We start from the raw sequence: 13,945 nt of genomic DNA, 5'->3' as shown, positions 1-13,945 counted from the left end.
TCTAATTCCTTGCTTTTTTGCAGCACTGGCACCCGCTCACTAGATAGCGGGACCACGTCTGTCTTGGGCTCATGCTGGATGCGCGCTGACTACCACGCGATGGCTCGCTTCTCCATAGTGCCAATATGCCTACTGCCACTAGGTGGCTTTTTTCTTATTTCTTTTATGCTTTCTTTGGGCATGATTTTGTTGTTGCCCTAGCCAGCCATACGTGTTGCTTTGTCACTATGTATTGGGATGTTTGCTTTATCTACAAAGCGGGGCGAGCCTATTTCGAGAAGAGCACAAGGTAGCCTGAGCTGAGCTGAATCCATTGCTAGCATATGGTGTCGGGGACGGTGGATGCCGCTGCCGGACCAAATGGACTACACGCCATATTTCATAGTCCTACTACAGTAGTACCCTGATTCTTGGAAGAGGATTTGTGACTCTCGAGTGCCACACAACCCTATATGAATATAGAATTAAAAGACATATTAGGAAAGAAGACAAAAAATTCGTATGCGTGGAAAATAACTAGATGTAACGTATGTCCAACCATAATTCCTGTGCCGCGGATACCACAGGCACCCATTCCCCACAAAAATGAACACAGGTGTACCATGGGCGCTCATGTTTCATATCCCAAAAATTTAGAATTTTTTGAAATTTCCTAATATTTTTTAATGCATTTTCATATAGGGGTGTGTGTACCCGGGTGCTCCAACGCATTTCCCCCTTATTCTTCTGCTACCTTGCTCGTCTAGCAGTAATACAATGGGTCTAAAGCTGCACTGATTTCTCTAGTAACATGATTCAAATTTTCTACTTAGGGCAACTCCAACCGATCCCCTATCCGGCGTTAGAGGAGGATAATTTCGGCTTTTCTCCTCTAACGTGCACCTAGCCGATCCCCATTAACCGTTAGCAGAGGATAAATTATACTCTGGCGCCTATCCCACCTCTATTTTTACTCCGCCGCTACCGCACAAAACATAACTCTTGGGCCTCTCCCTCACCACTACCTCTTCGCCGACCCCCGCTGCTATCGCGTTGCCTCCCTTGGCCCTTGCCGCCCATCTGCCCGAAACCAAGCCCGTTCGTCCACCGTCGCCGGAATCAGGTGAAACGCCACCGCCGTCGCCATAACCGATTCGTCGGATTGATTCGGTTTTTCTTCCTCTTTGGCGGGCGCCGCTCCAGGCCTTGATTCCGCGCCGCTGCAGGTCATTTTCACGCTTCGCCACCCACCGGTTTGTCCGAAATGACAGCGGCTGGCCAGTGCATCACCACCGCACCACAAGTGTTCGACGAATTGCCTAGGTGAGTTTTTTTGCTCGTTTCTTTTTTAACCGAGCCATAGCCGTTTGAATTGTAGATGAAGAGGTTGAGGGAGATGGTCTTCGAAGACTCGTCGTCATCCGAAGAGGAAGAAGACGACGAAGACTTTGAAACCCTTTTAGGCATGATTTTCAATGATGATATTCGGCGCCCTAGGAGAGGATCGCGGTTTGGCCGCATGCACATCAAACGTGATAGAGCAGAGGGTCATGCCAAGATCATGAGAGACTATTTTACTTCGAAGCCAACCTATCCAGGGAATTACTTTCGTCGGCACTTTTGGACGCACAGAAGTCTTTTTCTGACGATTGCAAAAGCCGTTGAGAAGTATGATGACTGGTTCAAGATCCGAAGAAATGCAAGTGGAGAGATGAGTGCAAATCCTCTAACGAAGTGTGTTGCGGTTGTTCGAGTCTTGGCATATGGGTGTTCAGCCGATGCCGTTGGCGACTATGTCCGCATTGCTGAAGACACAATCTCGGAGGCTGTTCGAAGGTTCACTAAAGCAGTGATCGATGTTTTTGGACCCGAGTACTTGAGAGCACCCACCGAGGAAGACACCCAGAGGCTGATGACCGAGAGTGAAGAAAGAGGATGGCCAGGGATGCTTGGATCACTTGACTGTATGCACTGGACATGGAAAATTTGTCCTGCAGAGTGGAAGGGTCAGTACAAAGGCCACTGCAACGATCCAACGATCATTCTTGAGGCAGTTGCATCGAAGGATCTTTGGATATGGCATTCATTCTTTTGTTTGCCTGGGTCTCACAGTGACTTGAATGCGTTGTCAAGATCACCACTGTTTTCTAGGCTTATTACAAGAGATGCTCCTGCTTGCAACTACTCGGTCAATGGGCACAACTACTCGATGAATTACTACCTTGCGGATAGCAACTATCCACCATGGGTTGCATTAGTCAAAATAATTCCGCGTCCAAAAGGTAACAAAAATATTCACTTTACCCAATGTCAAGAGGCTGCTAGGAAAGATGTGGAGAGAGCCTTAGGTGTGCTCCAGAAGCGCTTTGCAATTGTTCGTGGCCCTGCCAAGTACGGGAGCTTCAAGGTTCTATGGTAGATCATGACTTGTTGCATCATATTGCATAACATGATCATCGAAGACGAGAGGGAGATGCCTGAGAACTTTCGGTACATCACCAACGGGACTCCGATTGAACCAGAGTATGATCCAAATAGGATCCTGACATTCCTTGAAGAGCATCGCAAGATCGAGAACCGACAAGTTCATGCTCAGCTCCAAGATGATATTATTGAACATCACTGGCAATGTCATAGCGCTTCCTAGTTGTTCTGTCACATGTTATTTGCTACATTGGACCATTCGACGTGTTTAAATTTGAATAATTCGGTTTGTAAACTTTGCATTTGGTTTGTAAACTATATTCGTGATTTGGTTGAACATTCAGTTTCTATACGTGTGCTAATATGTAGTTGCAATGTATACTAGAATTGCATAAGTTTAGAAAAAACAAAAATTACTCCGTTATATATAGGGGATCGGTTAGGTCCTGCCAAAACTTAGTGGAGTAAAAATACTCCAGTAAGGGTTTACTCGGCCGGATCCTCCTTTATTAGGGTCGGTTAGAGTGCTATAGTTTACCTATCCCTTTCACGTGAGTACCTACCGTGTGGATTGAATGCAAAAGGGGGAATATCGCTTTCGAACTATCGCCTAACAATTACTCCTATAAGTCAACATAAACCGATGAGCTTAATAAACTGAAAATGAGGGGGCAGTAAGTAAATATAATTTTACAAGTTAAAAAACAGAAGGAAAAACTAGGAACACTAAATTCAATACCTCCTGGTATAGTGGCAGCAATCACACCTAGCTCGGCGAAAAACCATAGGCCGTACCTGACAGGCTTGGGGTATTCACTCATACACAGCTCCGCGAGGTGCCTTCCTAAAGTAGATTATGTGAAAATATATGCTAAGCTTCATACTAAATACAAAACAGTATAATTTTGCATCAAGAGCACATTGATTATCTCACCTGTAACGATGCCAAGCTTCGCTGCCAACGACTGTATAATCAACACAAAGATGAACCCTAATAAGAGTACCCATAATAACTGAAAGAAATTACAATGTTCAGGCCCCAGTTATTCCAGCACGACGGGTGAAATAGTTTTAACATTTTGGATAATTTATTTATACCTCATATCTGTGACTGTATCCAGCCTGCAAATCAGTTTGCACTGTTGGTTTTGCAAAGTTTAAACTGTCAGAATGCAATAAACAAACAATGGAAAGAAAATATACAGTAGTGTTTTCATATTGTTTAGTGGCGATGAATTACATCTGTTCATCATCTTTTTAGCAAGATAAGTTGGCATAAACATGAGAACATTTTAAAGTCCAATGGAGAGACGACGGAAGGAGACAAGGCTGGTTGGGCTTACAGTTGCTAGGATCCAGGTAAGCCATGGAGATGAGAAATCCTGGTCCAACGTATGCTAGAAATCTCTTCCACCTAGGCCCCTGCTCAATAGTACAAGTGAACGCAAAGTTTAGTTTATTTTGTGTACTGCATCACTAACGTCTAAATTCAATTCCACCTGAAACATTCGGCAGAGTTTCCATGTTGTTGATCGTTGCTTTATATATAGAACGGGGCGAAAGCCTTTTCGGTATAAAAAAAACTAACGACTCAAATTCGCAAAACCGAAGGCCTTCTGCCTATCGTCAAATGAGACTACACAAAAATGAATAAACTATCCGTCAGAGAACTAATTGATCACTAATTAGCGCGCCTCTGCCAGCAAGAAAAACATTACAAATCCAAAGGAATTATCCATCAGATAATAACTAAAGAAAATCACTAATTAGCCGTCAGAGAAACCGCATAGGGGAGCGATGAGGAGCGAACAGTACCTGGACGTGGACGCCGCCGGCCGCATCATCGCCTTGTTGCCCAGAAGAAGCGACCGTCGACGCTGCCGCTGCCTCCATCTCTATCACGTCGCCGTCGGCGATGGCCACGGCCCTCCCATTCCCGTCCTGCTGCTGCCCTCGGTCCCTTCCGATGCTTCCCCTCTCTTCCATTTCTCTTCTCGTCTTCTGGGATGCACTCCGTGTGCTAACATAGGCTTGACTTTGACTTTTCTCATCGAGGCTGGCTTTGTATCCATTCCAATCCCAGATGCAAGCTGCACTCAAGGTCAACTCTCCGTTTTGTTTACACAAAGATGTACATATATAATGCGATATGGATGAATTCGGTGGGCACGCATCTAAGATCAAGGTCGTCTCTCGGGCAGGCAGCTCCTCTAGTCTAGTATAATGCCGTGATCGCTGTTGTTTCGGACATGGAAAACGTTTAACTTAAACCGGATGATTTCTGGCGAAAGAAAACCGCCTCGCGCGCCGTCCGATCGGGATAGATCGAACGCTTCTGGTTGCGCGTGGGACGCGAGTGGACCAGGTCGTACCTGGGCTCCCACCTGAGCAATAATTGCAACATCCCGATCTCGCATCTGTGTCTGCTTCTCTCGGCCTTCTTCCCTTTCCTTCTCCGTGCGCGTCGGACGAGATTCAGACTGGATGCGACGATCTTCCCAGGTGCAAGGTGGGCAGGCGGCGGCGCCGAAGGTTGCAGGGAGGGAAGTCCCTCGCGCAGACCCAACAGAAGCGATGGACGGCGCTGCTCCTCCGGCGAAGTAAGCAATCGAAGCCCCTCCATTTTTCCTCTCCATAGTGTTGCATTAGGGTTCATAGAGGGGATTTTTGGAGGTTTTTTGGTTCTGGGGCATGATGGTGGTTGATTGAGCTCATGTGTCGTTGGATCTGTTGTGGGGGGAGGGGGTGGGAGGTGTGTGATTTGTGCGGTGAGGCTCGTCCGGATCTGCTGCGAGGGTGGGTTGATGGAGTGAGAGCTGATACATTTGCATCAGTAGGGGGCGGTGTTGGTGTTTCTTCGTGCTTCATAGGAAACATCAATATGGTTGATGGAGTTTGGGTGGGATGGATTTTGGAGGGTGTTTTTAGGTTTGGTGCTGCTGTCAGTGTGCCAAAGACAGGTGAGGGGGTGGGTTCAGGGGTGGTGCTACTGTCAAGAAATGGTGTAGCTTTTTGTAGTTATGATTCAATGCAGGAACATCACACTACATAGTAGTTTTAATTCTTTTCATGTATATACAACATCTAATTTAGCATGCTTTTTTTAGATCATGGTTCAGAGATCATTTCATAGGTTATGATAGTAGATGGATAGTAGGCTGTTATGCCAGGCATTTATTCAGAACATGCTTCCATGATGAAGATTGATAGGTTTGAGTTTTTTTGTTCGGTCATGAGATGCAGTGATGTGTGCAACTGATGCATTTTGGTGTGTGTTTGAGCAACTGAATGCAGTGTTGTGCATTTTTTGATGTTGTTGCTGATGTTCCATAGCAAATTTTGTTATCTAATGATTTTCTTTTTTTACTTTTTCCACAGCGATCCTCCAATGGATGATGAAGCACCTACTAATGGGTCTTTTGCTTCACGATTTTCTGCGTCTCGTTTACATTCGATTGGGAAAACGCTCTTGAAATCATGATGATAAGTGGGCAGTTATAAATGGGGGTTGTTTCGGTTCTCTGCTCAATATTGGATCTTTCTCCGTCCCAGCTGATTTCATGGATTGGTTGATCATGAAAATTGATCCTGAAAGGAGCATGTTCAGGTACACCCTTGTTTTTGTTTTCATGGTTTTTTGTTGGCAAGTGTGTTATTTTTGATTCAGCAACACCACAGTCTAAATTGTTTGAGCTAGCAACATCATAGTTTACTTTGTTTTCAGTGCAGCAGCATGAATACTCTACATTGTTTGAGCTAGCAAATTACGACATTTTCTGATTTGTTGTGTAATAGTTACATTTTTGTGTATTTTTTTCATCTTCAGTGCACACGACAGGATTTTGAGTAGTGTTTTTAGTTCTGTTGCTTCTGTAACTGAACTTTGTGTAATAGTGCAGCAGAGCCATATGGATCTTGCATTAGTTTAGTGCAGCAGAGCTTCTGTATGTCACTATTTTGCATTGGGTTGATCTCACAACTAATTTTTTTTGTTAAACTTCTTTGTTTATGTTTTTCAGTCATAAATTGAAGACTATACATTTTACAAGAGACATGGTGCCCAAAAATTTTAACATCCCATGCGGGAGCAGGCCAGTGGAGGTGCTGAAGAGGAACGAGCCACACGAGCTGCGCAACATTTACCGATCTGGGAGCAGGGCTCCAATCAACCGTTGCATCAATGTGCTTTGTGAGGCGAGCAACAACGATGTTGTTACCATTCAGAGGTCTTGGGTTTTACTTTCACTTGGTCTTGTGCTAACCCCTGGCACTGAGAATGTGATACCGATAGAGTACCTTCCTAGCTTGATGGATATCGATAAGTTGAATGAGTTTGCTTGGGATGAGCATGTATTGGGTGTTGCTATGAGAGAGGTGAAGAAGTACCAACAAAAGAGGAAGTCTGGACTAGGTGGGTTCTGGATTGGAGGGTGTCTACCAATGTTTGCGGTATGCCCATTTTTACTTTTTACACTTTATTTTTTGTTGTGAAAGTTCATTTTTATCTTCTTCTTTTTTTGATGTGTTCCCCATATCTGACTTTTGCATTTAGGCCATGTACAATAGTATTTTCAGCTCCTTTCTTTCTTGATGCTTCAAAATCATCAATAATGCAGGTAATATACATGGACTTCTTGGACATTCCTAGGACTCTGGCTGGTGTGCACACATTCAACTGGACTCTTCCTAGGGCGTGCTTTGTCAGCACTGATGACTTCAAAATCGTTGCAGAACTTGATAGAAACAAGCTTTCCCTCCACAAGGTTGAATTTGGGAAACGCAATGTAAGATGACATCCATCTTTTCTTGGTTACACATGTTTCAATCCTTTCTTTGTTTACGCCCTGTTATTTCCATGATTCAATCTTTTCTTGGTTGTTTGCAGCTTCACCTTTTGTCAAACACCCCATATGCAACAAAGGGATCCCACATCAATGTTGATTGTCAGAAGCAACCGCATGGGTCAGCAGCTCCTCCCCCCGATGCAACAAGAGCACACAACACGGACGATAATGACTTAGGCGGCGATGTATGCGGCTCACTAGATGAGTGGCTGCACCCACTGCCTTCAAGTGCAGACTTGGAGGTGCATATTTCCCACTCATCATCACTTCTTTTCGGTCCATTTCTTTTTCTTCTTGTTTCCAGGACCTCATTGTGTTTTATGCTTTGGAGCAGATCCCGGAGCATATGCAACAAATATATGAGAAGCACAAGAATCTGCATGAAGTGGAGTTGAAGAGCACTCTGAATTCTGTTGGGAAGGTTTTTTAGTCATTGTTCTGTAAGAGGGTGGGGGAGCTTTTGGTTGAAGTTCATTCGAGCAAGTCAAGGAGGAAGGAGGATAAGGGCGGAGGAGATGTAACATTCGTTGCAGGTGGAAGCAACGCAGCATCCGCGCCTAATACCAGCGCCTCAGCTCAACAACCTGAAGTGGAAAGGCAAGTGTCAGCTGGCCCCAGGACTCCTAGCTTCGAAGGTGCTGGTGATACCGTGTTGAAACAAGGGCAGAGTTGCGCTCAAGTCGGCAAGGGGCCTTTAGACTTGGGAAAGGAGGTTGAACAGGAGGTTTCACAGCAGGATGTTTCAATAGAGGTCGATGCAGAAGCAAGTCCACGTGTCAACCATGGCAAGGATGCTGAGGGCGTTGCTGCCAATGATGGCACGATTATCCTATCACAGGGCACACTGAAAGCAATGGAAGCCGCTGCAATGGAATGGGATGATGGCCCATCGTGTGACCTTTTTCCAGTTGGGAGCGAAGACTACGAGTGGTTTCACCAGGAAGTGCCACCTAAATCTTCAAAGATCCCATATGTAGTTGCCACTCCCTCTGCTGCGATGCACTCGGATTCAGCGGGGCCTACATTTGACAAAACGCCAGAGGCAGCTAGGGCTAATGTGAATAAGATTGCACATCCAATTGCAACAGACATCTCTTCTTCTCTTTTTGACAGCGATCCAAAAGTTTCCACCTCAAATGAGATCAACAAGCCTATCTTTGATGCATCTCCTGTTGTCACCACAGCAACTGTTGGGTCTTTAGGTGTGTTTTACATGCTATTTCTTCCTTTTTTTTGTTATTTCTTCGGTTCGAAGCTTCATATCTAACCTTTATTTTTCTTTTTTGTTATGTGTCTTGATGCAAGGTAATTCAACTATCTCTGGATTTGGAACACCAAATGTTGATTCCAGCAGTGGGCCAAGTTGTGCTTCGAAGAAGGCTGTCAAGAAGAAGAAAGGGGCTGCCCAGTCACCTGATGGGGTTCTGAAGATGAAGAAGATCAAGATTGATGCAACCGGGGACTCTTTACATCAGCAGTATGTTATGAACAGATACAAGTTAAGGAAACCAAAGGAAGGCGAATCTCTGTGAGTGTTTTGGCTTTTTCTTTTTTCTTTTTTTCATAACATGCTCATGAAGATTTCATAGTTGTTTATGTTTCTAATTCAAACTATATTTTTTGGTTTGATGTGAAAACTTCTCTCTCCATCATATACTGTAGCTAATGCATCACTTTTTATGTATTGAATATGCAGCCTTGCTTTCATTGAAATAGATGGCTTCCACACCTCCCTTCAGAATTTCCATGCCTCGCTAAAGCCACGAGCCGAGATTGACAATGAGGTCATGACTCTCTACCTCAAAACTTTCAACATAGAGCAAATTTGCAGCAGGAAGAAGCTGAAGAAGTTTGCATTCTCAGTTTTTATGAGTGTTAGTGGACATATTCCATAGCATCTTCTCAATTTTCATATATCATTTCTTTTTGCATCATCATTTTTACTTTCTTTTTCCATTATTGTTTCTGGGTTTTCAGGGTCAACTGGCTGCTGAGCCTGAAGTTTTTGATCCTAAACTGTGTGAAAGGGAGTTTAGGATGGCCTATGAGAGCAGCAACATATCAAGTTGCGATCTAGTATGATATTTCTTTTCTTTGTTTAGTTTACATGTTGTTATTTCATTTCTTTTTGTCGCAGATTTTTTGTAACCTCACAGTTGTTCCATTTGCAGCTTTTCTTTATAGTTGTCCAGAAGAGGCACTGGGCTGTAGTTGTTGCAAACTTGGCAATGAAGCAATTCAACATTTTCAACCCAATAAAGAACAACAAAGATGTGCAACTGCTACACAAGGCAACCAGCAATATGGTAAGGAATTATATGCTCATGTTGTTTTATCAACAATGTCCCCCTCCCCCCTGGAATACTTATGGATCATTTTTGTGTGTCATGTGATCATTTTAAATCAGATCACGAACCTAAACAGAGTGGCAAGGAGTGAACCAGCATTCAAACATGATCTCGATTTGTTTGAGGAGTTTAATCCACAGCAAGGAACTTAGTAAGGAAACATTTTCTTCATTTTTGTATCTCAAAGTTTCGATTTATGTTGCACAAACAGTAGGATACTCAAACATTGTTTTCATTGTACTTTTTTGTCGCTCCAGCTATGATTGCAGATTTTTTGCTATTCTGTACTTGGAGAACTTCGATGGTGTGGTCATGGCATCATTTGATCAGGTGAGCCGCTATGCGAATGAAAAATGCACCTCCACCCTGTTAGTTGGATTTTTTTTGTCGGTGTCATCATTTTGACCCTCTTTTGTTTCATTTTTTTGTAACAGGAATACATTCCAAAGCTGCGGATGAGGATTGCATCAGATCTGTTGAGGCACCCTGACAACAAGTTGGACCCTGCGGAGCAGCTGAAGAAGATGCTGCATCAAAAGGGTGGTCGTTCTTGAGACGCAAGATTAGCAAGGTGGTCTTGGGAGAGCTAGAGTGGCGTGCTCGTAGTGGCTAGTAGTTTCTTTTTTCTTAAGTCCTTAGTGAGATTTTTAGCGAAACACTTCTGTCGAAATGTTTTTGGAGCAAGAGTGCCACTGTAACTCGATGTGTTTCAGATCTACAAGGAGAGATGATGTTTTCATACATGCAAAGATATTTTTTTTAATCGCAACACCCGCCCCCGTGATTGTTCTCTGTTTTTTATAAAGCAACCAACATCAAAGAGATGATGTTTTCATGTTTCATTTTTCCCACTTCATCTTTTTGAATAGTGAAATGCAGCAACCAGTATCATGACTGGATGATTTTCATCCTTCATGTTTTTCACACTTTCTTCTTTCTCACTAACGAAACGCACACTAGAAGTGAAAACGGAATCGGAATGCATAGCAAGTGCAATCAGCACAAAAACTAATCGTGAATCGAAGTAACTTTTATTTGAATGTTGCTTTCATTTTCAAATACTGAAATTACTCTCCAATTAAATTGCAACTGGATGTGTCAACACCAATACATACAAGACACCCAATAAAGCTTCAGATTTTTCTTAGCACCTAACATATTTTTGCTTGCATTACGTTGCTCAATACAACATTTGGGTACAGAATCTCAAAACATGTGTCTTTTTTCCCAATCTCAAAACATGTGTCTTTTCTACATCACAGCCTAAGTTCTGTTGCTTTAGCCATATCTTCATCTCTCGACATTGCAGCTTTTAGGTAGGAGCACTCCTGAACATCATGGCCATCTTCGTTGCAATATCTACATTTCTTGATAGACATTACTGCTTTCAAGTACTTGCATTCTTGTATGGCATGACCATCTTCATCGCAATACTTGCAAAGCATTTTCTTCTTTGGTCCAGGATTTGCCCTTGGTTTGGCTTCCTTCTTCTTTTCCTCTTTCTTCTCCTCTTGTCTAGCCTTCTTCTTGTGTGCATCCTCTCATTGCTCAAGTAGAGTCTTCCTCCTCCTCTCCTTTTCAGTTGGTCGACCTTTTTCGGAACACGTGCTGGGTTTTGAAGCATGGCGCCCGGTTGTGCAGCAGGCGGATCAGCCGTTTGTTCATGTCGTGGAGCCGGGTTGGTGGCTTGACCTTGTTGCTTTGTTGGATTGGCTTTTTGTCGCTGCCGACTTGGCACCTTTTGAGTTTCTGCTGGTTGCTGCGGCATTTGCTGTTGATGTTCTTCCTGCTGCTCTGGTAGTTCCCCTCTTTTTGCTGCATCTATAACAGGCTCAAGCTGATTTGCTGCATCATTTAGCAGGTTGTATGCAAAGTCATTGCTGCAAGCTTGTGAGGCCAACCAAGTAAGTTTCCTGCAGAGTGAGTTGTACTTGAGGGTATTGTTCGATGGGAGTCCAAAATCCAGAAGCTGGTTGCCTGTTGGTGTTGTTGCTTTTTCAGACCACCTCTCTAGCAAATAGCGTTGTGGGATAGTCTGCACATTTAGACGAGTCATCACTCTAATGATGTGTGCACATATAATTCCATTCATCTCAAAACAACTGCAACTGCACTCAAACTTCTCATTTGACATCTCAGCATTTACTTTAAATATTTTTGGGTCCTCATAGTAATTTAAGAAAAGTTCAAAGTTCATGCTTCCACTGTGAATTGCAGGGACCTGGTTGATTACATATCCCGTCGATGCAATCACTTCTGATTGAAACTTGCCAAAAACTGCCCGGGTGTAGAAGTTCACTACCTGACGCTCAATGTTGTATCTCGAGTAAAGAGGTGTTGTTGTTGCTTCACCAATGAAAGCCTGGTTGTCCTCACAATCTAGCATTGTCTCCTGGAGCACCTCATACTGCTGCACAAATTTCCAAACCGACTGTTGAGGATTGATGAATGTCTTGAAGTAAGAGTTGAGGCCTCCGACCTCCCTGTAGTGCTTGTGAAGGGGAAGAAGCATTTCCGGATGTATGTTGGAGCCCAGGTATGCCGAGTCCGCCACATGTTGCAAAGGTGTCTATTATCTTCCAATTCAAAGCAATGTATCATGTGCTGCCAGTTCTCCTCAAACTCATCAACCGTGTCCGGATCGTTGATGCATGTGTAGAAAGCTTGTTCAAAAACTTCATCCCTGCTGAGTATTCTACCCAACTTCTCCCTCGCTTTCCGCTGGACATGCCATTTGCAACATCTATGCACTGTATTTGGTAAGGCTTCAGAAATGGCTGTATCCATTGCCTTGTCCTGGTCTGTCATGATGTTCAATGGGTGTTCATTGTTCATCACAATCAAAAAATGCTGGAACACCCACTTGAAAGTTTCAATCTGTTCATTCGGAAGCAAAGCACACCCTAGCAAAATTGTTTGCAAATGGTTGTTGACACCGACAATCGGAGCAAACGACATGTTATACCTATTTGTGCAAAAGGTGGTGTCAAAGAAGATGCAATCTTTGTACTTAGGGTACAATGCCCTTGTCCTCCCATCAACCCAAAACAGCCCCATGACAGAGTTTGTTTCCTCATCAAATGTTTTTGCAAAGTAGAATTCAGGATTCTCATCTTGCCGCCTCTCAAAGTATGCAACTGTCATGTCCATGTCCCGGAGATTTATGGTTTGCCGCAGCTTGGACCGAACATTTGTAACATCCCTATTGACATATGGCAGTATCCTCCGGTCCCCACCACGAACCCTCCCAAGCATTCCCATGCATTATGATGTGGAGAAGTTAACATCATGCATTGTCAATATGAGATCCAAATCTTCTTGCAGAATGTTGCGGTGTGAGCGGTAGAACCGTACACGCTCTGGCTGTGGCATCAGAGGGTGTGTATGCTCTGCAAAAAAATATGAAACAACCCATTTATCACCCCTCAGCCCAACTATTATGTGTGCTTTGCAATCATGATGCACCAATCTATTTTTCTGACGCTTGTTTGCGACATCCATTTCAAACCAAGACTCTTTGCTAGATGAGTGTTGTTCCGTTGAGATTGCTTCCGAAGCACTGCTAGTATCGGCCTTATTCTCTGGCTTCCCGGCATGGACTGTAACACCCCGGATATGATTTTCCTAATATGTAATCCAACTCTTGCCGTTTCCGGCGTTAAGTTATTTTATTTTCTCGGGTTCGGGTTTTTGTCTCCGTGTGTTGTTGTCTTTGTCATGCATCTCATATCATGTCATCATGTGCATTGCATTTGCATACGTGTTCATCTCATGCATTCGAGCATTTTCCCCGTTGTCCGTTTTGCATTCCGGTGCTCCGTTCTCCTCCGGTGGTCATTTCTACATTTTCTTTCGTGTGTGGGGATTAAACATTTCCGGATTGGACCGAGACTTGCCAAGCGGCCTTGGTTTACTACCGGTAGACCGCCTGTCAAGTTTCGTACCATTTGGACTTCGTTTGATGCTCCAACGGTTAACCGAGGGACCGAAAAGGCCTCGTGTGTGTTGCAGCCCAACACCTCACCAAGTTGGCCCAAAACCCACCAAAACCTTCTCCATCATCTAGAGCGTTCGATCACGATCGCGTGGCCGAAAACCACACCTCATTTGGACTCTCCTAGCTCCTCCTATGCCTATATATAGACCCCCTCCTCAAAATTCGCGGATCCCCTCGCCCGAAACCCTAGATCCACCCTCTCCGCGCGGCCGGACACGTCCGCCGCGACCACCCACGGGCCGCCACGTGTCGCCGCCGCCTCCACCAACTGCGCCGGCCCGGAGAGCCCGCGCGCGGCCCTCCCGGCCCGGGTTGCTCCCGCCGCCGCCCGGGGCTTTCCTCCTTCCTCCTGG

At 44.4% G+C, this 13,945-nt stretch overlaps 2 protein-coding genes across 4 annotated transcripts in view; one reads left to right on the top strand and one right to left on the bottom strand.

Moving 5' to 3' along the window:
* Positions 1 to 4,614, bottom strand: part of LOC123061194 (metal transporter Nramp4) — a 30,215-nt gene extending 25,601 nt beyond the window's left edge. The window contains exons 1-5 of one of the 3 annotated variants that reach the window (XR_006428676.1): positions 4,219 to 4,614; positions 3,747 to 3,825; positions 3,502 to 3,542; positions 3,338 to 3,416; positions 3,143 to 3,247 (exon numbers count right to left, since the gene is read on the bottom strand). Coding sequence is in view for 2 of the 3 variants with exons in the window: in XM_044484158.1 (XP_044340093.1) it covers positions 3,143 to 3,247; positions 3,338 to 3,416; positions 3,502 to 3,542; positions 3,747 to 3,825; positions 4,219 to 4,389 (475 nt within the window). In the remaining variant the exon portion in view is untranslated. The remainder of the gene's footprint in view (positions 1 to 3,142; positions 3,248 to 3,337; positions 3,417 to 3,501; positions 3,543 to 3,746; positions 3,826 to 4,218) is intronic. The other 2 variants (XM_044484158.1, XM_044484157.1) reach the window with 2 other exon arrangements.
* Positions 4,615 to 4,789: 175 nt separating this feature from the next.
* Positions 4,790 to 10,364, top strand: LOC123058307 (uncharacterized). Its single transcript, XM_044481067.1, has 13 exons — positions 4,790 to 5,003; positions 5,782 to 6,010; positions 6,423 to 6,852; positions 7,020 to 7,187; positions 7,289 to 7,489; positions 7,582 to 8,449; positions 8,553 to 8,775; positions 8,944 to 9,121; positions 9,225 to 9,323; positions 9,419 to 9,553; positions 9,655 to 9,746; positions 9,853 to 9,925; positions 10,030 to 10,364. The coding sequence occupies exons 6-13, from the start codon at positions 8,101 to 8,103 to the stop codon at positions 10,147 to 10,149; spliced, it is 1,269 nt and encodes a 422-aa protein (XP_044337002.1). The 5' UTR covers positions 4,790 to 5,003; positions 5,782 to 6,010; positions 6,423 to 6,852; positions 7,020 to 7,187; positions 7,289 to 7,489; positions 7,582 to 8,100; the 3' UTR covers positions 10,150 to 10,364.
* Positions 10,365 to 13,945: the final 3,581 nt, after the last annotated feature.

This window comes from Triticum aestivum, chromosome 3A (genome assembly GCF_018294505.1).
Source record: "Triticum aestivum cultivar Chinese Spring chromosome 3A, IWGSC CS RefSeq v2.1, whole genome shotgun sequence".
Classification (NCBI taxonomy): Eukaryota; Viridiplantae; Streptophyta; class Magnoliopsida; order Poales; family Poaceae; genus Triticum; species Triticum aestivum.
The sequence above is the reverse complement of the archived record's forward strand: the minus strand, read 5'-3'. Positions and strand labels throughout refer to the sequence as shown.

Bases quoted from the DNA above. Each gene is read 5' to 3' on its own strand.
- LOC123058307 (XM_044481067.1), top strand. From the start codon at position 8,101: ATGGAAGCCGCTGCAATGGAATGGGATGATGGCCCATCGTGTGACCTT. The intron at 8,450-8,552 runs GTGTGTTTTACA...TCTTGATGCAAG, and splicing joins AGCAACTGTTGGGTCTTTAG to GTAATTCAACTATCTCTGGA. The intron at 9,324-9,418 runs GTATGATATTTC...TTCCATTTGCAG, and splicing joins ACATATCAAGTTGCGATCTA to CTTTTCTTTATAGTTGTCCA.